At 40.5% G+C, this 18,589-nt stretch overlaps 1 protein-coding gene across 3 annotated transcripts; it reads right to left on the bottom strand.

Annotated features, from left to right (window-relative positions):
• Positions 1 to 15: 15 nt before the first annotated feature.
• LOC141840874 (uncharacterized) lies at positions 16 to 18,566 on the bottom strand. Of its 3 annotated transcripts, none has more exons than XM_074728961.1 (14): positions 18,431 to 18,566; positions 18,267 to 18,354; positions 17,998 to 18,184; positions 17,826 to 17,916; positions 17,240 to 17,275; positions 17,038 to 17,136; positions 2,461 to 2,591; positions 2,288 to 2,336; positions 1,897 to 1,986; positions 1,766 to 1,819; positions 1,342 to 1,407; positions 512 to 609; positions 356 to 441; positions 16 to 247 (listed from the first exon to the last, which is right to left on the bottom strand). In XM_074728961.1, exons 1-13 carry the CDS (start codon positions 18,509 to 18,511, stop codon positions 378 to 380), a joined length of 1,134 nt encoding a protein of 377 aa, XP_074585062.1. In that variant the 5' UTR covers positions 18,512 to 18,566; the 3' UTR covers positions 16 to 247; positions 356 to 377. The 3 variants fall into 3 exon arrangements, 2 of the variants coding, with proteins under 2 accessions (XP_074585062.1, XP_074585063.1); XM_074728962.1 differs by having other exon boundaries at positions 16 to 243; XR_012602763.1 differs by lacking the exon at positions 16 to 247 and having other exon boundaries at positions 394 to 441; positions 1,766 to 1,808.
• Positions 18,567 to 18,589: the final 23 nt, after the last annotated feature.

The raw sequence follows: 18,589 nt of genomic DNA, 5'->3' as shown, positions 1-18,589 counted from the left end.
TATGGCACTCTGTCGTGCAAGAAAACAAACAAACCCATACGACTAGAGAAACAAAGTTGTGCACTTCTTTGTGAGCAGCATAGGAAAGGGCAAATAAATCGACTATAAAAGTAAAGAAGTCTATTTCATGAAACCCTTCACGTTTATGCCACCAGAAACTAGCCAATTGCCATCGTCTTTTGATGGATCATTCCACCCTTCCACCCCTGGAGCCTTCGTTCATCACAAGCTAAGGACAAACAACTTTCTACACCAAAAGAAAGAGTATGATTGTCCTACAATAATTGAAAAACTGAAGGGAAGAGAGTTTTTTTTTTCTTTTTCAAAAAAAAATAAATGGGAATGTGAGGTATACCTGCTACTACATGTTAGTCTTGTTACTTAGGTGATGAATCAATACAGAACTTTTTGAAGTCTAAACACTCGTCTACCACGAACTCGCTGCAAAGGTGTCACAATAAGAAAAGCGTTCTGATAGGTTTTCTAATATTACTAGGAAAAAGATGCTTACAATATTCGTTCCGCCATCTCTGCTGGGTCCCATCTAGGGCTCCAAGGGTATTCATTCATAGGGGATGACGAGATTGGTAGGCTTTGAGAATTAAAATGCTGCATAGAAAAACAGCATAGCTTTTGATTGAGGAACAGATTTGCTGAAGAAGAAATCTTTTGCTGAAGAAGAGGATAAGTGATCTTTCATAGAGAAACAAATAGTCTCATACAGAGAATGGAGGAAATTTATCAAATCAAAAGCAGTTCAAACATAGGGTGGATTGAGACATTTTTTAAAGGCTCAAGCCCATATAAAATTTAAAATGGATTAAAATGTTTTAGGAAAGTCATATCTGGCCCTCACCCTAAATCACAAGCCTTTTCAAAGTAACTCCTTTTCCCTTCCCACTAACAGGTCCCTCAATCTACACCCTGCAATCTTGTATATATAAGCAAGCTTAATCCCAAAATGATTACTTCTTTATTCCCATCCAAACATGAATTCTATTCTCCAATGAATCCAAAGAGATCTTACATTCTCTGGTTTTACCAACAAATGCTACCTATCCTCATCCTCATGGTATTTGATTGAGGGTGATACGAGCTCATCAATCATTATGACTACTAAAATCACTAGAAATCTAACTAGAACAAATTAAGCTTCTTGTGAAAGTGTAAGCAATTTGTGCAACCTTGAAGAACCCAGTGGAACTCAAAATGCTCAAGAATTCTTAGCTCAAAGGCTACACACACTCACACAATGAGGTCAAGAACATGGGTTAAATTCTTGCTTCAGTTATAGTAGGGATGGGGTATAATCTTCAAACACCAAGAGGAAAGAATGAATACCTGAGAACTTTGCAGTAACAATATGGGTTGCTGCTTTGGGAATTGTGTAGGAATAGAAAAATGAACCTGCAAAAATAAAGCAATGCAAGAAAAAACATGTTCAGTTTACCAAAGAATTGCACAGTAAAAATCTTCAAAAGCATTCTTGATTGCTGAGTATTTGAGTCAAATGTTGAGATGTATTCAAGGATTAAACTTCTACACTACTCACAAAGTACAAAATTCAGCCATAATATCTAAGCGTGCCAGGGCTACTTGTTTATTGTTTTAGGGGTTTCTTTTATATGTGGAAACAATGAACATTGCACAGGACCACTTCCATCCACAAATGATGATCTTTTCATAGATGTTGGTTTACATCTGTTATGACAAATCTAAGTTGGTCAATTGTGGTATATAAGCACAAAAAGCATTCACAACATACCAAAAATGTAAAAGCCCCAGAGGCACAAAGCACAGTAGCTCTTCTGCAGAATACCTAACAAAATCATGCATCATAAAAACATCCTTAGTAAAATAAATAAGATTATGAAATAAGATTGAATAATAGAATACCGGATCAACTTCTAGTGGTCTTCCAAAAAAAGGAGCTAAAGCCTCAATAAAACGTCTTCTTGAACCAATGGATGCAATTGCCTCCACAACCTTGAGAAAACAAGTTTTGATACCAATGTAACATTCAAAACTAACAAATGAATGAGAGAGAGAAGATTTCACAAATCAAGCACATTACTTTCTGACTGTCGCTAGATTAATGGGGAGTACATCACAATTTACTATGGCAAAATCTATATTCTACCTACAGACAATAGGACATGAAAGATTCTACAAGCTGCCTACAAATATCGCTATTCTTAATCAATTGAAGTGAGCATCACCTCACGTAAATTTTTTGATGCAACAATTAACAAGTGCTCAGTGCATTTCTGTGAAAAAACAAATGTACCTGAAGCTTGAGGTTATCTTCAATAATAGGAAGGTATTCGGCCATGCACCTTAAAAGAAAGAAAACTTCTTCAATGGTTTACTAAATCAGTTACTAACTACATTTGAAAGAAACTTTAATGTATAACAGAAACAGATGTTGGACCAACATCAGAAGAAATTAGCATGACCTACATCCCATCTAACCAAGGCGGAAGTTTGACATCCTCGATGGAGAATAAGGACTTTAACTCTGGAGTACAAATTAATTTTATTCTTGGAGCTGCAGGTGCAGAAGAATAACTTCTGCTAACAGGAAATATAACCTGCAGAATGCAATAAGCTGACTTAGGAAAGAACTACTACCTAGAAGGACACTGAATTATACGAAAACCAGTTTGCCAATGTTTTATCACCATAGTTAAAATATATGAGAACAATTTTCCAGTGTCTTATCGCCATGCTATGGAGTTATCCAAAATTTCATGTATTAAAGAAAAAAAAACAGTTGCAAAAACATATAAACCTTTCTGGTATCTGTTTCTCTAATGATCCATCCTTCAATAATCTAGACAATCAAGCCCATAAAAACCCTCCAAAATTACACTACAGCAAACAATTTCTTCTGTCACGTCTGTTCACCTTATGGATACTGACCTTAAGTAAATTCATTCAATTTGTCAGCCTGATTGTTAAATTGCTTACCCTCAGGAGCTATATACGGCACTAAGCAAGGGTAAACCATTATCCCAAGGTATTGTTTTTTTGAAAAAGATACATATTGTATAAATATACTTTGAGAGTTAAATACTCTCAAAGTAGAATCAAAGCATACAAGTCTATCTTGGACTTGGACCTCTACATTTGAGGTAAGTCCTCCTACGCGCATCAACAACAAAACACATCATTTGAGCACATGTCGCCCAATGTGACACATTCAATCACTTACATACTTTCAACACTGAACTCTTCAAGACATCAACACCCAACAAGTAACGTATTCAATAAAATCATAAAAATCGGAACACGTGTATTTGAATCTTCCGAAGCATCATCTCCTCGTTTGGTGCCTTCCCCTCATAGCGAGACTTGTTACGAGCCTCCCAAAGCACATAAATCATGCTTGAGATGCCAAGATATCGAGCCTTCGTCTTGCGGTTGACATTTTTGTAATGTTGTCCAAAAATCTGAAATAGCTCATTTAATGTTGAAAAATCATGTTGAATTTCTAACCATTGCTTTACTTTGTCACAAAGAGCCCTAGTGGTGGGACACTCAAAGAATAAGTGGTCATTGGACTCCTCTTGTTGGTGACATAGTACACATTCCTTATTCTCCTCATAGAGCATCCGATCCGCTGTTCGTAATTTGGCATGTGCTAGCAACCATAATATGAAACGATGCTTTGGTAATATTTCCGCCCTCCAAACAAATGACTCCCAAACCACCGAAGGTCCTCTTGGCTTGAAGAAATCATATGCATTTTTAACCCCTTTCTTTCCTCCGGCAAACCACTCTATCATCTTCATGTTTGCCTCCCCAACTCCATTCATTCCACCCAAGATTTTGCTCCGGATATCCACAAGCCGCTTGATGAGTGGTGAATCGGAGGCTTTAACTTCCCATTGCCAAAATTCAACCCCTTTGATGTAATGATGATGCACCCATCTTACCCACAATGAATCCGTCTTGGATTGAATCTTCCATAAGGTCTTACTTAGTAAAGCTTCATTCCATGCACTAAGATCTCGAATACCATACCCCCCCTTCATTTTTTGATAGACATAAGGAAGCCCAAGATATAGGAGGGTATTTAGAAGACCATACGAACCTTCTACAAATAGTTTGGATCTTGTCAATGACTCCAACGGGGATAGGGAGAATAGATAACCAATAACATTCTATCCCTTGTAATACCGTTTTTACCAATTCCAATCGTCCGGCATATGAAAGAGTGTGCTTAGGCCATGCATTTATCTTACTTGTGATTGCCTCAAGCAATGGACCATAGTTAGCAATCCTCAACTTCTCCGCCGCTAGTGGAATACCCAAATATCGGAATGGAAACTTCCCTTCTTGAAACCCAATGAGGTTAAGTAACTGGTTCTTCACTCTATTATCCACACCAACAATATATATGTGGGATTTCAATGGATTTGCCCTTAGCCCCGCTTCTCTTCCAAACATATCTAAACAGTCCGCTATATGCTTGATTGAGGTCTCATCTGCCCGGGCAAAGAACATGAGGTCATCGGCATAAGCAAGGTGCGTTATGCCAACCTCTTTGCACATGGGATGATGGTGAAATGATGGCAGCGAGGAGATGACCTGCATTCTTCTAGATAGCACCTCAATACATAATCCAAAAAGTAAAGGGGATAAAGGATCACCTTGCCTCAACCCGCGCCTCCCACTAAAGAACCCATAGATGCCACCATTGAGGGAGATCGAGTACGAAGCCGTAGTTACACATTCCCTAATCCATGCACAAAATCGTTGGGGAAATCCAAAACCAACGAGAGCGGCCATAAGGAATTCCCAATCCACCGTATCAAACGCCTTCTTCAAGTCCACCTTGATCATACACCTTGGCGAAATTCTTTTGCGAGCATATTTCCTTAGGAGTTCTTGTGTCAAGTTGATGTTGTCTCCTATGGATCTTCCTTGCACAAATGCCGCTTGAGCCGGGTCCAATAAGTACTCCAAGACCAATGATAACCGTCTGGCTAGTATCTTAGCAATTACCTTGTAGAACACATTACAACAAGAGATAGGCCGATAATCCGAAACACCTTCCGCATGATCCAACTTTGGCACCAAGTATATCAAGGAGTGATTCCATTGTTTTAGAAGTTTACCCCCTTGAAAGAATTCCAAAATTGCAGCTATGAAATCCGGACCTATTGTGTCCCATGAAGAAACAAAGAACTTTGCACCATAACCATCCGGCCCCGACGTTTTACCCCATCCAATGCTATGTAGTGCGCCTTTGATTTCCTCTTCATCCACCGGCCTAATCAAAGCCTCCGATTGACTGCTATTAAGTTTCCTTCCTGGAATGTTATGGATGTCCACTTGTGAACATATCTCGCTTTGCCCAAGTAACTCATGAAAGAAAGTCACAAATTCTTCCGCCACCTCCCCAATACTTGTTGTTCGGTCCCCATCCCTTTTAGTGATGGTAATGATGGCATTCCTCTTGTTATTCCTCTTGACTATGCCATGGAAGAACTTGGTACACTTATCCGAGCTTTTCAAGTATACATTTTTCGCCCTTTGTTGGTAGAATTGCTTCTCCGCCTCTGCAAGAAGGGTGGCACGCTTCCGGATGTGTGGGTAGTCCACGGGGGCGGGTCCTCCATCTAAAATAATCTTTTGCACCTCTTCCAATTCTGCATTTGCTCTTTTTGCCTTCTCCGAGATGTGCCCAAATTTTTCCTTATTCAATTCTCTCAACCGACCCTTTAGTCGGAGCAATTTTGCCTTGAGTGTATATTGCGCATGACCATTTACCGGGGCTGCCCAAGATTCACTAACTATCCTTTGAAAATCCTCATGTAATGTCCATAAATTCAAAAATTTGAAAGGTCGATTCGGGGGTCGAACTTTGGCTAAGATGTGCACTATATCACAAGAATGATCTGAAAAACAACCGGGTGCCATGAACTCCGCATAAGCATCAAAATCCGCCATCAACCAATGTGAGTTTACCAGAGATCTATCCAACTTACAAGAAACTATACCATTGGTCCATGTGAGCCGACATCCGATAGAGCGAAGATCCACTAAACCACAAGTGTGGGCAAAGACTTGTAGGTCCCTCATTTCATGGTTGGTGACAGGCGCACCTCCTTGCTTCTCCTGGATAGATAGTATTGAGTTGAAATCCCCCATAATCATCCATGCTTCAGAAATGGTCTCGCCAAGATTTGTAAGTGCCTCCCATAACGGTCTTCGGGTAACAATAGAGTGCAACCCATATACAAATGTGACAAAGTAACTTCTCCCAGATATTTTGCAATTGATATAACAATGAATAAACTGATCGGTTGTCTTTAGAACCTCCATCTCCACCCTATGTAAATCCCAAAGGAGCAATATACGACCATTATTAGACATATCAAAGTTATGAGCATATCCCATACCTATAAATCGCCTTTGTATGATTGGAGCTAGAGATTCCTCCTTTAGTTTTGTCTCCAATAATGCCATTACTTGAATATCTTTATGCTTGAGGAGATGTTGCACTCCTCCTTGTTTAAGGGGCTTGTGGAAGCCCCTAATGTTCCAGGATGCAATATTCATTGATCACCACGGCGGGCTGCTCGCGCCCGAAGTTTCCACCCTCCCCTCGAGGTCCAAGTGTCGTCTTCCGAAGCCTCCTTTGTGGCTAATGTTGCAGCCGTGGGCAAGGATAAAGATGATGCTTCCTCCGGTGTGGAATGTAGTGTCACACTTGCCTCTTGTTCTCCATGATCTGAAGTATTAGAGTTCTGTACATCCGGATTTAGCTCTTCCGATGCATTTTGCCTTTGCTTCCATTGTTGCCTCGGTTGATTTCTAAACCTTGTTCTTGGCTGCCTTTGTCCTCTTGTTGATTGTGACCTTGTTCTCCTACGTCTCTGGTCAAAATTCTCAGTTTGTGCAGGTTGTTACTGCTGTGAATGTAGGTCCGCCGGATTAGAATTCGTTCGACAGGTTACCGTCCGATGGCCAATTTTGCGATAAATTTCACAGGATTTTGGCACCATCTCATATACAATTCGAATATCAACCTGAGCCCCAGTTGGCAAAGTAATAGGTATCACATTAACTCTTTCTCCAAAGACCGGGATCTCAACCATTAGGCGAGCATAGACTAATCTCTCCCTCGTTCGTGTCAGGTTGTCCGTATATAAAGGTTTCCCAACCTCCGAACCAATCATACTCAACACTTTCTGTGACCAATAATCCAGAGGCAACCCATGTAGTTGAATCCATGCAGGAACATGTCTTCCATCCTCATTGAACAGAAAGCATCGTGGCATTATCTTCAAGAAAATCGGAATCCCAAAAGCAAAATATGGACCACTGTGCAAAACATTATCCCTATCCTCCTGAGTGTTGAAACGATAGACAACCTAACCACTTTTATGTAAAAAGAACTTAAATGGAACTCCCCACCGATTAGCTATTGCAATGACTCCATTCCTGCCTGGATGTCTCCCCATAAAGCATCCTACAAGACAATAACCAAGTGAATCTTCAACACTGTCCAGGTCAGAAAATTCAAAAGATAGCCTCCCTCCTTTTGCCTCATACTGATCAAGGTGCATGGCATGCTGCATCTTGCAATTATCCTTGAAAAGTCCAACCCATGATGCATTCCGTTCAGTTGTGTTCCTTCCTTCATCAGCTCTCCATTCATCATCTTGACCCTTTTCTCCAACAAACCTCCTTCCGTTCGAATTGTCATTTGCAACCTCATTTTGTTCCTCCTCCGGCAGTAGAAGCACACCATTGCCAGGTTGGGTTGGGAATTCCGCATCAACCCCTACTTGTTCCACGTCAGCGACTCCTTCCACCTCATCTTGATACGCCATCTCATTCGAGTTTGTTGAAACCGCACATTCAAAGTGTGTTTCCAAGTTAGATGATTCTATTGTCACCTCATCTTCCTTCCCAAAATCCATATGATATGAAGGATTCTTTTCTTTTCCTTTTTTCCCTTTTTTCCCTCCCATGGAGTATAGTGGTCCACGGTGATAACCTTCAACAGCTTTGTAAGGAAATAACAATCATCTAATTAAAGTCGGCCGCCTTACTTACCAATTGTGATAAAATATTCCTTTGCCTGATCTTCCTTCTATCTTACTCTCTCAAATTTCTTGACCAACAATCCGGAGGCAACCGATGTAGTTGAATCCATGCAGGAACATGTCTTCCATCCTCATTGAACAGAAAGCATCGTGGCATTATCTTCAAAAAAATCGGAATCCCAAAAGCAAAATATGGACCACCGTGCAAAACATTATCCCTATCCTCCTGAGTGTTGAAACGATAGACAACCCAACCACTTTTATGTAAAAAGAACTTAAACGGAACTCCCCACCGATTAGCTATCGCAATGACTCCATTCCTGCCTGGATGTCTCCCCATAAAGCATCCTACAAGACAATAACCAAGTGAATCTTCAACACTGTCTAGGTCGGAAAATTCAAAAGATAGCCTCCCTCCTTTTGCCTCATACTGATCAAGGTGCATGGCATGCTGCATCTTGCGATTATCCTTGAAAAGTCCAGCCCATGATGCATTCCGTTCAGTTGTGTTCCTTCTTTCATCAGCTCTCCGTTCATCATCTTGACCCTTTTCTCCAACAGACCTCCTTCCGTTCGAATTGTCATTTGCAACCTCATTTTGTTCCTCCTCCGGCAAGATCTCCCCTTCCTCCGGCAGTAGAAGCACACCATTGCCAGGTTGGGTTGGGAATTCCGCATCAACCCTTACTTGTTCCACGTCAACGACTCCTTCCACCTCATCTTGATACGCCACCTCATCCGAGTTTGTTGAAACCGCACATTCAAAGTGTGTTTCCAAGTTAGATGATTCTATTGTCACCTCATCTTCCTTCCCAAAATCCATATGATATGAAGGATTCTTTCCTTTTCCTTTTTTCCCTTTTTTCCCTCCCATGGAGTATAGTGGTCCACGGTGATAACCTTCAACAGCTTTGTAAGGAAATAACAATCATCTAATTAAAGTCTGCAGTCTTACTTACCAATTGTGATAAAATATTCCTTTGCCTGATCTTCCTTCTATCTTACTCTCTCAAATTTCTGTGACCAACAATCCGGAGGCAACCCATGTAGTTGAATCCATGCAGGAACATGTCTTCCATCCTCATTGAACAGAAAGCATCGTGGCATTATCTTCAAGAAAATCGGAATCCCAAAAGCAAAATATGGATCACCGTGCAAAACATTATCCCTATCCTCCTGAGTGTTGAAACGATAAACAACCCAACCACTTTTATGTAAAAAGAACTTAAACGGAACTCCCCACCGATTAGCTATCGCAATGACTCCATTTCTGCCTGGATGTCTCCCCATAAAGCATCCTACAAGACAATAACCAAGTGAATCTTCAACACTGTCCAGGTCGGAAAATTCAAAAGATAGCCTCCCTCCTTTTGCCTCATACTGATCAAGGTGCAGGGCATGCTGCATCTTGATTATCCTTGAAAAGTCCAGCCCATGATGCATTCCGTTCAGTTGTGTTCCTTCCTTCATCAGCTCTCTGTTCATCATCTTGACCCTTTTCTCCAACAGACCTCCTTCCGTTCGAATTGTCATTTGCAACCTCATTTTGTTCCTCCTCCGGCAAGATCTCCCCTTCCTCCGGCAGTAGAAGCACACCATTGCCAGGTTGGGTTGGGAATTCCGCATCAACCCCTACTTGTTCCACGTCAGCGACTCCTTCCACCTCATCTTGATACGCCACCTCATCCGAGTTTGTTGAAACCGCACATTCAAAGTGTGTTTCCAAGTTAGATGATTCTATTGTCACCTCATCTTCCTTCCCAAAATCCATATAATAGGAAGGATTCTTTCCTTTTCCTTTTTTCCCTTTTTTCCCTCCCATGGAGTATAGTGGTCCACGGTGATAACCTTCAACAGCTTTGTAAGGAAATAACAATCATCTAATTAAAGTCTGCAGCCTTACTTACCAATTGTGATAAAATATTCCTTTGCCTGATCTTGCTTCTATCTTACTCTCTCAAATTTCTGTGACCAACAATCCGGAGGCAACCCATGTAGTTGAATCCATGCAAGAACATGTCTTCCATCCTCATTGAACAGAAAGCATCGTGGCATTATCTTCAAGAAAATCGTAATCCCAAAAGCAAAATATGGACCACCGTGCAAAACATTATCCCTATCCTCCTGAGTGTTGAAACGATAGACAACCCAACCACTTTTATGTAAAAAGAACTTAAACGGAACTCCCCACCGATTAGCTATCGCAATGACTCCAATCCTGCCTGGATGTCTCCCCATAAAGCATCCGACAAGACAATAACCAAGTGAATCTTCAACACTGTCCAAGTCGGAAAATTCAAAAGATAGCCTCCCTCCTTTTGCCTCATACTGATCAAGGTGCATGGCATGCTACATCTTGCGATTATCCTTGAAAAGTCCAGCCCATGATGCATTCCGTTCAATTGTGTTCCTTCCTTCATCAGCTCTCCGTTCATCATCCTGACCCTTTTCTCCAACAGACCTTCCGTTCGAATTGTCATTTGCAACCTCATTTTGTTCCTCCTCCGACAAGATCTCCCCTTCCTCCGGCAGTAGAAGCACACCATTGCCAGGTTGGGTTTGGAATTCCACATCAACCCCTACTTGTTCCACGTCAGCGACTTCTTCCACCTCATCTTGATACGCCACCTCATCCGAGTTTGTTGAAACCGCACATTCAAAGTGTGTTTCCAAGTTAGATGATTCTATTGTCACCTCATCTTCTTCCCAAAATCCATATGATATGAAGGATTCTTTCCTTTTCCTTTTTTCCCTTTTTTCCCTCCCATGGAGTATAGTGGTCCACGGTGATAACCTTCAACAGCTTTGTAAGGAAATAACAATCATCTAATTAAAGTCTGTAACCTTACTTACCAATTGTGATCCTTACTTACCAATTGTGATAAAATATTCCTTTGCCTGATCTTCCTTCTATCTTACTCTCTCAAATTTGAAATTGTTTCCGCCTAAACACCAATGCCTACGTGTCAATTGATTATTGGTCGGAGACACTAGTGTTCCACCGGAGAAGATGGCCGGAAAAAGTTTGATTTCGCCGGAGATATTGGAAACCAACAATCAAAACCTTCAGATTAGCAGAAGAGAAGGCTATTAGACCTCTTCCAGTTTGTCTTTGATGGTTGCGAACAAAGCTTCACCCAAAGGAGAGGTCGCCGAGCACCTTCAATAAAAAAAACCAGAAAAACGTTTTTGTGCTTTTCCTGCTTCGACGACGAACTACCTCTGTCTAGTAGTTGGAGATCCTTTTCGTTGAAGAATTCAAATGCTTTGTACCACTAAATGGAACAGAACCTTGCCTCTTACCTCTTATCGAGATCACTTTCTCGATCCACCTCGACGTGCACTCAGTAACGTCTTACTTCTTCATTTCTCCTTTTTAAATATCCACTTCTCTAATTCATGCGTCGGCAGTTATCTGATACCAATTGTTTTGATATCAGAGCATGGTTTTATGATTCATATGTAGTTTCTGAATTTATCGATGCATTTGTAGGTTTATCTGATACCAATTTTTGGTATCAGAGCATATTAGACTTTAGTTTCTTTTCGAAATTATCGTTGTATCGGGTTTATCGAATTTTGGTGTACTCGATCCAAGATGTGAGATGGAACAGACAGCGACATGAATTCTCCAAGCAAGTTATAAGTAAGAATTTTTAGTGCATTTATTCTTGTTCTAAAAATTTATAGTAATGATATATTATCAGGTGATATTATGACCCCGGTAAATCGAGGACGAGGTTGACCCGTTACGCCAGTAGAGCCGGAGGTTTCCGAGCATGTTATGGAAAGTCGGGAGATACCCTCGACAGACCCGGTACCAGCTAGTAAGACTGTGGATAAAAGTCGGATACCATTACTGGCAAAGTCCGTCAAGGACCGGTTGACTTTATTTCATGGAGGATCTGACCCATAGCTCGCTCGTTCATAGTTGAAGAACTTGACTGATATATTTGCATATATTATTTGTACTGAGGTAGAGAAAGTCGAGTTGAGTTTCTGAGCCTTAAGCAGGACGATCACTTAGTTACAAACTATAATACGGAGTTTTCTCGACTGGCTGAGTTTTGCTCACATTTAGTAGCTCAAGATAGTGATCGGATGTTCCAGTTCACTCAGAGACTGGCTGCATACATTCGACTGAGGATGTCTGATTTTTCAGTTAGTACGTACAAAGAGGCATTGGATTGAGCATTGCTTATTGAGATGACTCAGCAGCAGTTGATTCGTGAGAAAGACGCAAAAAAATCGAATCTGAGTTTACAAATTTCTGGTCAGAAGAGGCCAGCTCAGGGATCCGGGATTCTTCCTGACGACAGAAGGGTAAACGACTCGTGGGTTTCACTAGAAGAAGATTATGGAGAAGAAGTGTTGTTGTGTATTTGGTAGTCACTAGGTTATAGATTGTCCATCCGATCAGGCTGTTTGCTATTATTGTAAACAACCTGGTCATATGATCAGTGATTGCACTCGAAGAGCTCACGGATACTTCCACTTCTAGAGGACAATCTACACAGCCGCGACAACAAAGGGTACTAGTGAGATATAGAGTACCTCAGCAGTAAAGATCTTTACCATATTCAGGACAGATGTATCAGATACAGGAGAAAGAGTATATAGTATTACCAGCAGCTCCTCAGCCAGAGATTTATTATTATACGGCGATTCCAATGCAGCAGCAGCCACCCGCAGCACCGACTTCATACAGTGTCTTCTCACTTATTCAGCAGACGACATCTGTACCTCAGAGTCAGTTTCAGTCAAAGAGAAGGCAGATTGCATCTCATTCAGCCTGCTAGCGCAGAGGTTGGCCATGTCTATGCTATCACACGAGAGGAGGCATAGCAGGCCGACGAATCGATCATTCGGGGTATGATTGCAGTTTATGCTATATTTGCTGATACGGATAGTTCACATTCATTCATGTCTAGATTATTTTTGAGAAAAATTCCTAGGTTAGATCTTGTAGTTTGGTAGTATCTTTACCTTCAGGTGAAATGCTGACTATAAATCAGAAGATTAAGGGATGTCCGTTGGATTTCGGACGGTCATACCCTTACGGTGGACCTTCAGATGCTAGATATGATGGAGTTCGACATTATTCTGGGTATGGATTGGTTAGCCACGTATCATGCTACAGTGGATTGTCGAGCTAGAATGGTTACTTTCCGACCTCCGGATCAACTCGCTTGGGAATTCGTTGGTATTCAGAATGATGTTGTACCAATTATTTCTGCTATCCAAGCTCAGAGGATGTTAGACAGTGGATGCCGAGGGTATTAACTATTTCTGAAGCAAGCAGAGGAAGTCGGGGTTTCTTGTCTTTCTGATGTTCGTATCGTCCGCAATTATCAGGATGTTTTTTCGGACGAGCCAGGAGAACAAGAAACCCCAACTTCCTCTACTTGCTTCAGAAACAGTACATGCCCTCGGCACCCACCGTCTAACATCCTTTGAGCTTGAATAGCAGAAATAATGGGTACAACATCATTCCGAGTACCAACAAATTCCCAAGCGGGTTGATCCGGAGGTCAAAAAATAATCACTCTAGCTCGGCAATCCATTGCAGCATGATACATGACTAACCAATCCATACCCAGAATAATATCGAATTCCATCATATCCAACACATGAAGGTCCACCGTAACGGTATGACTATCGCAATCCAACGGGCATCCCTTAATCTCCTGATTTGTAGTCAACATTTCACCTAAGGTAAATATACTACCAAACTACAAGATCTACCTAGGAATTTTCCTCAAAAATAATCTAGACATGAATGAATGTGAACTACCTGTATCAATCAAGGTATCGACAAATATAGCATAAACTGAAACCATACCACGAATAACCGATCCGTCGACCCGCTGTGCCTCCTCTTATGTGATAGCATAGACATGACCAACCTCCGCGCTAGCAGACTGAATAGTTGAATGAGATGCAATCTGCCTCCTCTTTGGCTGAAATTGACTCTGAGATACAGATGTTGTCTGCTGAATATAGTGAGAAGGCACACTGTATGAAGTCGATGCCACGGGTGACTGCTGCTACATTGGAATCGCCACATAACAAATCTCTGGCCGAGGAGCTGTTGGTAATACTATATACTCTTTCCCCTGTATCTGATACATCTGTCCTGAATATGGTAAAGATCTCTACTATTGAGGTGTTCTATATCTCATTGGTACCCTCTGCTGTCACAGTTGTGTGGATCGTCCTCCAAAAGTGGAAGTATTCATGAGCTCCAGCTGAGCTCTCCGAATGCAATCACCGATCATATGACCAGATTGTTTACAATAATAGCAAACATTCTGATCGGATGGACAATCTGTAACCTAGTGACTACCAGATCCACAACGGTAACACTTCTTCTCCATAATCTTCTTCTACTGAAACTCACTCGAAGATCCCGCGAGTCGTTTACCCTTCCGTCGTCAGGAAGTATCCCGTGTCTCGAATTCCTGAGCTGGCCTCTTCTGACCAGAAATCGTAAACTCAGATTCTTCAACTTTTTTGCGTCTTTCTCACGAATCACCTACTTCTGAGTAATTTCAATGAGCAATGTCCGATCCAATGCCTCTCTGTACGTACTAATCGAAAAATCAAATATCCTCAGTCGAATGTATGCAGCCAATCCCTGAGTGAACTGGAACATCCGATTACTATCTTGAGCTACTAAATGTGGACAAAACTCAGCCAGTCGAGAAAACTCCGTGTTATAGTTTGTAATTGAGCGATCACCCTGCTTAAGGCTCAGAAACTCCTGGTGCCATGCTAGACAGAAAGCCGCTGAAAAATACTGTCTCTCGAACGCCTCCCGGAATGATAACCAAGATAAATCCTGCTCCCCGAGTACAGTCCTCGGAATCTTCCACCACGTGGCAGCCTGATCACGGAGATGTTACACAGCTAACTCGACTTTCTCTACCTCAGTACAAGTAATATATGCAAATATATCAGTCAAGTTCTCCAACCATGAACAAGCGAGCCATGGGTCAGATCCCCTATAAAATAAAGTCAACCGGTCCTTGACGGACTTTGCTAGTAATGGTATCCGGCTTTTATCCACAATCTTACTAGCCGGTACCGGATCTGTCGAGGGTATCTCCTGACTTTCCATAACATGCTCGGAAACCTCCGGCTCTACTGGCGCAACGAATCGTCTCGATGGTCAACCTCGTCCTCGGTTTACCAAGATCATAATATCACCTAATAATATATCATTACTAATAAATTTTTAGAACAAGAATAAATGCACTAGAAATTCTTACTTATAACTTGCTTGGAGAATTCATGCTGCTGTCTGTCTCATCTCACAACCTGGATCGAGTACACCAAAATTCAATAAACCCGATACGACGACAAATTTGAAAAGAAACTAAACCTAAATCCTAAAACTTAATGCTTAGTCTAATATGTTCTGATACCAAACAATTAGTATCAGATAAACCTACAAATGCATCGATAAATCCAGAAACTACATACGAACCATAAAACCATGCTCTGATACCAAAACAATTGGTATACAAAAAATATGACAAATCCCGAAAGAACTTAACCTACTCTGATACCACAAGTGGACCACTGATCAAGGGTGGTAAAAAAAACACCAAACTATGTAAATAAAACTGGACCAATCCAATTGATCTGGACACATTTTCATAAGGTTTAACCCATTCAACCATAAAAATGCTTTGTGATAAAAACACTGTTGCAGAACTGGTACACAATTGAGAAAAATAATAGTTCTCTGTTTTTTAATTTGTTCTTGTCTTAACAAATTGTCAGTCGATTGCCTATTGTAAGGAAAAGAGAAGAAAAATGTCCACAATATCAACATTGTTTTCTCTATCGCTGACAACAATCAAAATTAGAGAAAAAGATATCACAAATAGCCATAATGTAAAACTCACAACCAACATATTTAACAAAAATAACTGACGATCAGACATCATTTTCTTACGATATAGAAGCATAGGAAATGATGGGAAAAGTTAAATATTCTACTCAATGAGAATTATCATGTCAGCAATAGGTGAAGATGATACATAAAGAGAAATTATACGATAATCTCCTGAAGATGTACATATGACAATGTGATAACAATCAAAACTGACAATAAAAAAGGGTCTATAATGCAACATTATTTTCAGAGCCAATTGGTATCAATTCTTTGAAGAATTGCAGAAAGGAATATGGCATTTTCATCAACTAATTCAGTTCGTTCAACAAACCAATTTCCATAAGCATCTCCATGATAGAGTTTTACCACAGTTACTCTTTACAAAACAGCTTGTTTGGTGGATAGTGATAAATGGGTTTGCTTTGCTACTAGTTACTATTAAAAAACCTTAGCATGACCAATTTATACACCAGTACAACAGTGATAAATATCTCTAGGAGAATCACTAATTCACATTTATCAATATCACTGGAAATAGTAACATCTAGAGAATTGCATAGACAAGTCATAACTGAATTATTATATTTGTTAGACCTGACCTGGCAATATCTCAGCAACTGTAGCAATGAACTATTTTCTAAACCTGGCAATATCTTCTTGAGTGTTCCATTAAATCATGAAAGGTTTATACAATATATCAAGTGTAGAGGTATATATTGACAAATAGGAAATTTATAAATCCATGCCCAATTAAATCATAGTTTTCTATTCAAGGCATAATGGCCAATGCAAGATTGGCAAGACAAAGACAAATACAACTAGGGTATTTTACATGAATAATCCAGTAACATACCATGTAGCATTTTTTTTATTTGCACAACTATTCATTAGCTTCTTTGATGAAGTTGATTCTGTACCTAATAGTTGAACTGTTATGGAACATAGGTAAGACAAATACAACTACAAGAATAACAGCACAAGGTTCAATCCCAATTATTGTAGTCTGTTTAAACTGTTTCAAAACATGGAAGCAAAATTATGATATTCCTGGTTAAAAGAAAAGAAAGATACCTGCAAGTAGATCTTCTGCTGCTGTTTCCAAGTGCATGCTGTTACTATGTTGTTTAAGTCCATATCAAGTAAGGGTACAGAAAATTTTACTTCCTCTGGCTATATGAGGGTTTAATACAGTATGAAGAATTAGGGGTTTAGCCTTCATATACTTGAATTCTTCTCAAAACAAACAATAGGTGTAATTTCTAATGGAACTTACCCTATCAGGAGATGGAACCATACATACTTCAATCCCCTGTACAATAACAACTGGAGTTACCAAAAATAAAGTGCCATCTGTCAGATCGTCATCTATTATTGTCGACATATTGACCAAGGTAAAAAATGCATGAAAACAAAGTCAGTAGATTATCCCATTTACGAGAATGAGCTAAGGTTAATTTCAAACAGAAAGAAAAAACCATCAGTGAAGGTTAAAAAAAAAAGATTAGTAATGCAAACAGTAAGTGAAGAAGTAATTGAAGAGAAAAATATGGTGCATGTGGTAAAATTTTTTACACGAGCAAAATTCGGTAAAAAAACAAAATATCTAAGAAACTACAACTTTTTTTGCATAAACAACAAATCTACATCACTGATAATAAGCTATCATATCAGCAACAAGGAATCAAATAATAGCAACATTTTAAAAAAGAGCCAAAGCAGATCTCAAAATTTTTGGAGGTAGATTCTATAAATCATTTCTTCCACTATAATTTTATCTTGGATATATCTTCCGCAAACACAACTTTAGTTCCAGTTAAGCCACAGGAAAAGGAGACAAAGAACAAGCTTATGGCAATTACCTCCCTCGAAAGCATAGTATTTAGTTCAAACTTAAGCCTAGCATCATCAATCTCCCCTACCCTCCTCCTCTGATAATGTGTGTACAGATCCCTAATTTCAGAATAAAAATAAGCAACCACAAACGAACACGGCTATCGATCACACAGATATGAGTGGTCTAAGACAAAGAACCTGAGTTCATGGACAAGAGCCATCAACTTCGATGGATCTTTTCCGTTCCAATCACACAAGCTGCTCTTGCTCATCCGCAGCTCCCCCTCCCTCGCTATATCGCCTAGGGGATCGAAGTCATCGTCCTCTAGCGAAAAAACGACATCCGGCGCTAGTGACGGATGGAGCGCGTTGTAGATCACATCCCCTGAAAGGAATCCTATTCCAATTAGGGCAAAAGAAAAAAGAACGACATTAACTCACACAAGGGGGTCACCGATTATTCTCACATTTGATGTAGTCAAGGCAGAAGGGGATTGAAAGAGTGAAGCGATCGGAGAATCGAGCGTTCTTGGATCCGGACCATATCTGCTCGACCTACATCAAAAACATCGCCATGAGATCAAGAGAAGACGAGGCACTAGGAGAGGATCGAAGGGTTTGGGGAGAAAACCTTGACGGAGAGGGGAGAGTAGGCGAGGAGGTGGTTGAGCTGAGCGGCGATCGCCGGCGACAGCGGTGGCTCCACGGACATTGCCGGGGTTGGCTTCTTAATCGCCCTTCGAGGAGACGGCGGTATGGAAGTGACCTCGAGGTCTCACCGCCGTTGCGT

Source organism: Curcuma longa, chromosome 11 (assembly GCF_044706935.1).
Source record: "Curcuma longa cultivar G26 ecotype Majalengka, Jawa Barat chromosome 11, ITB_CL_G26_1.1, whole genome shotgun sequence".
Lineage (NCBI taxonomy): Eukaryota > Viridiplantae > Streptophyta > Magnoliopsida > Zingiberales > Zingiberaceae > Curcuma > Curcuma longa.
This window is presented reverse-complemented; position numbering and strand designations above follow the sequence as displayed.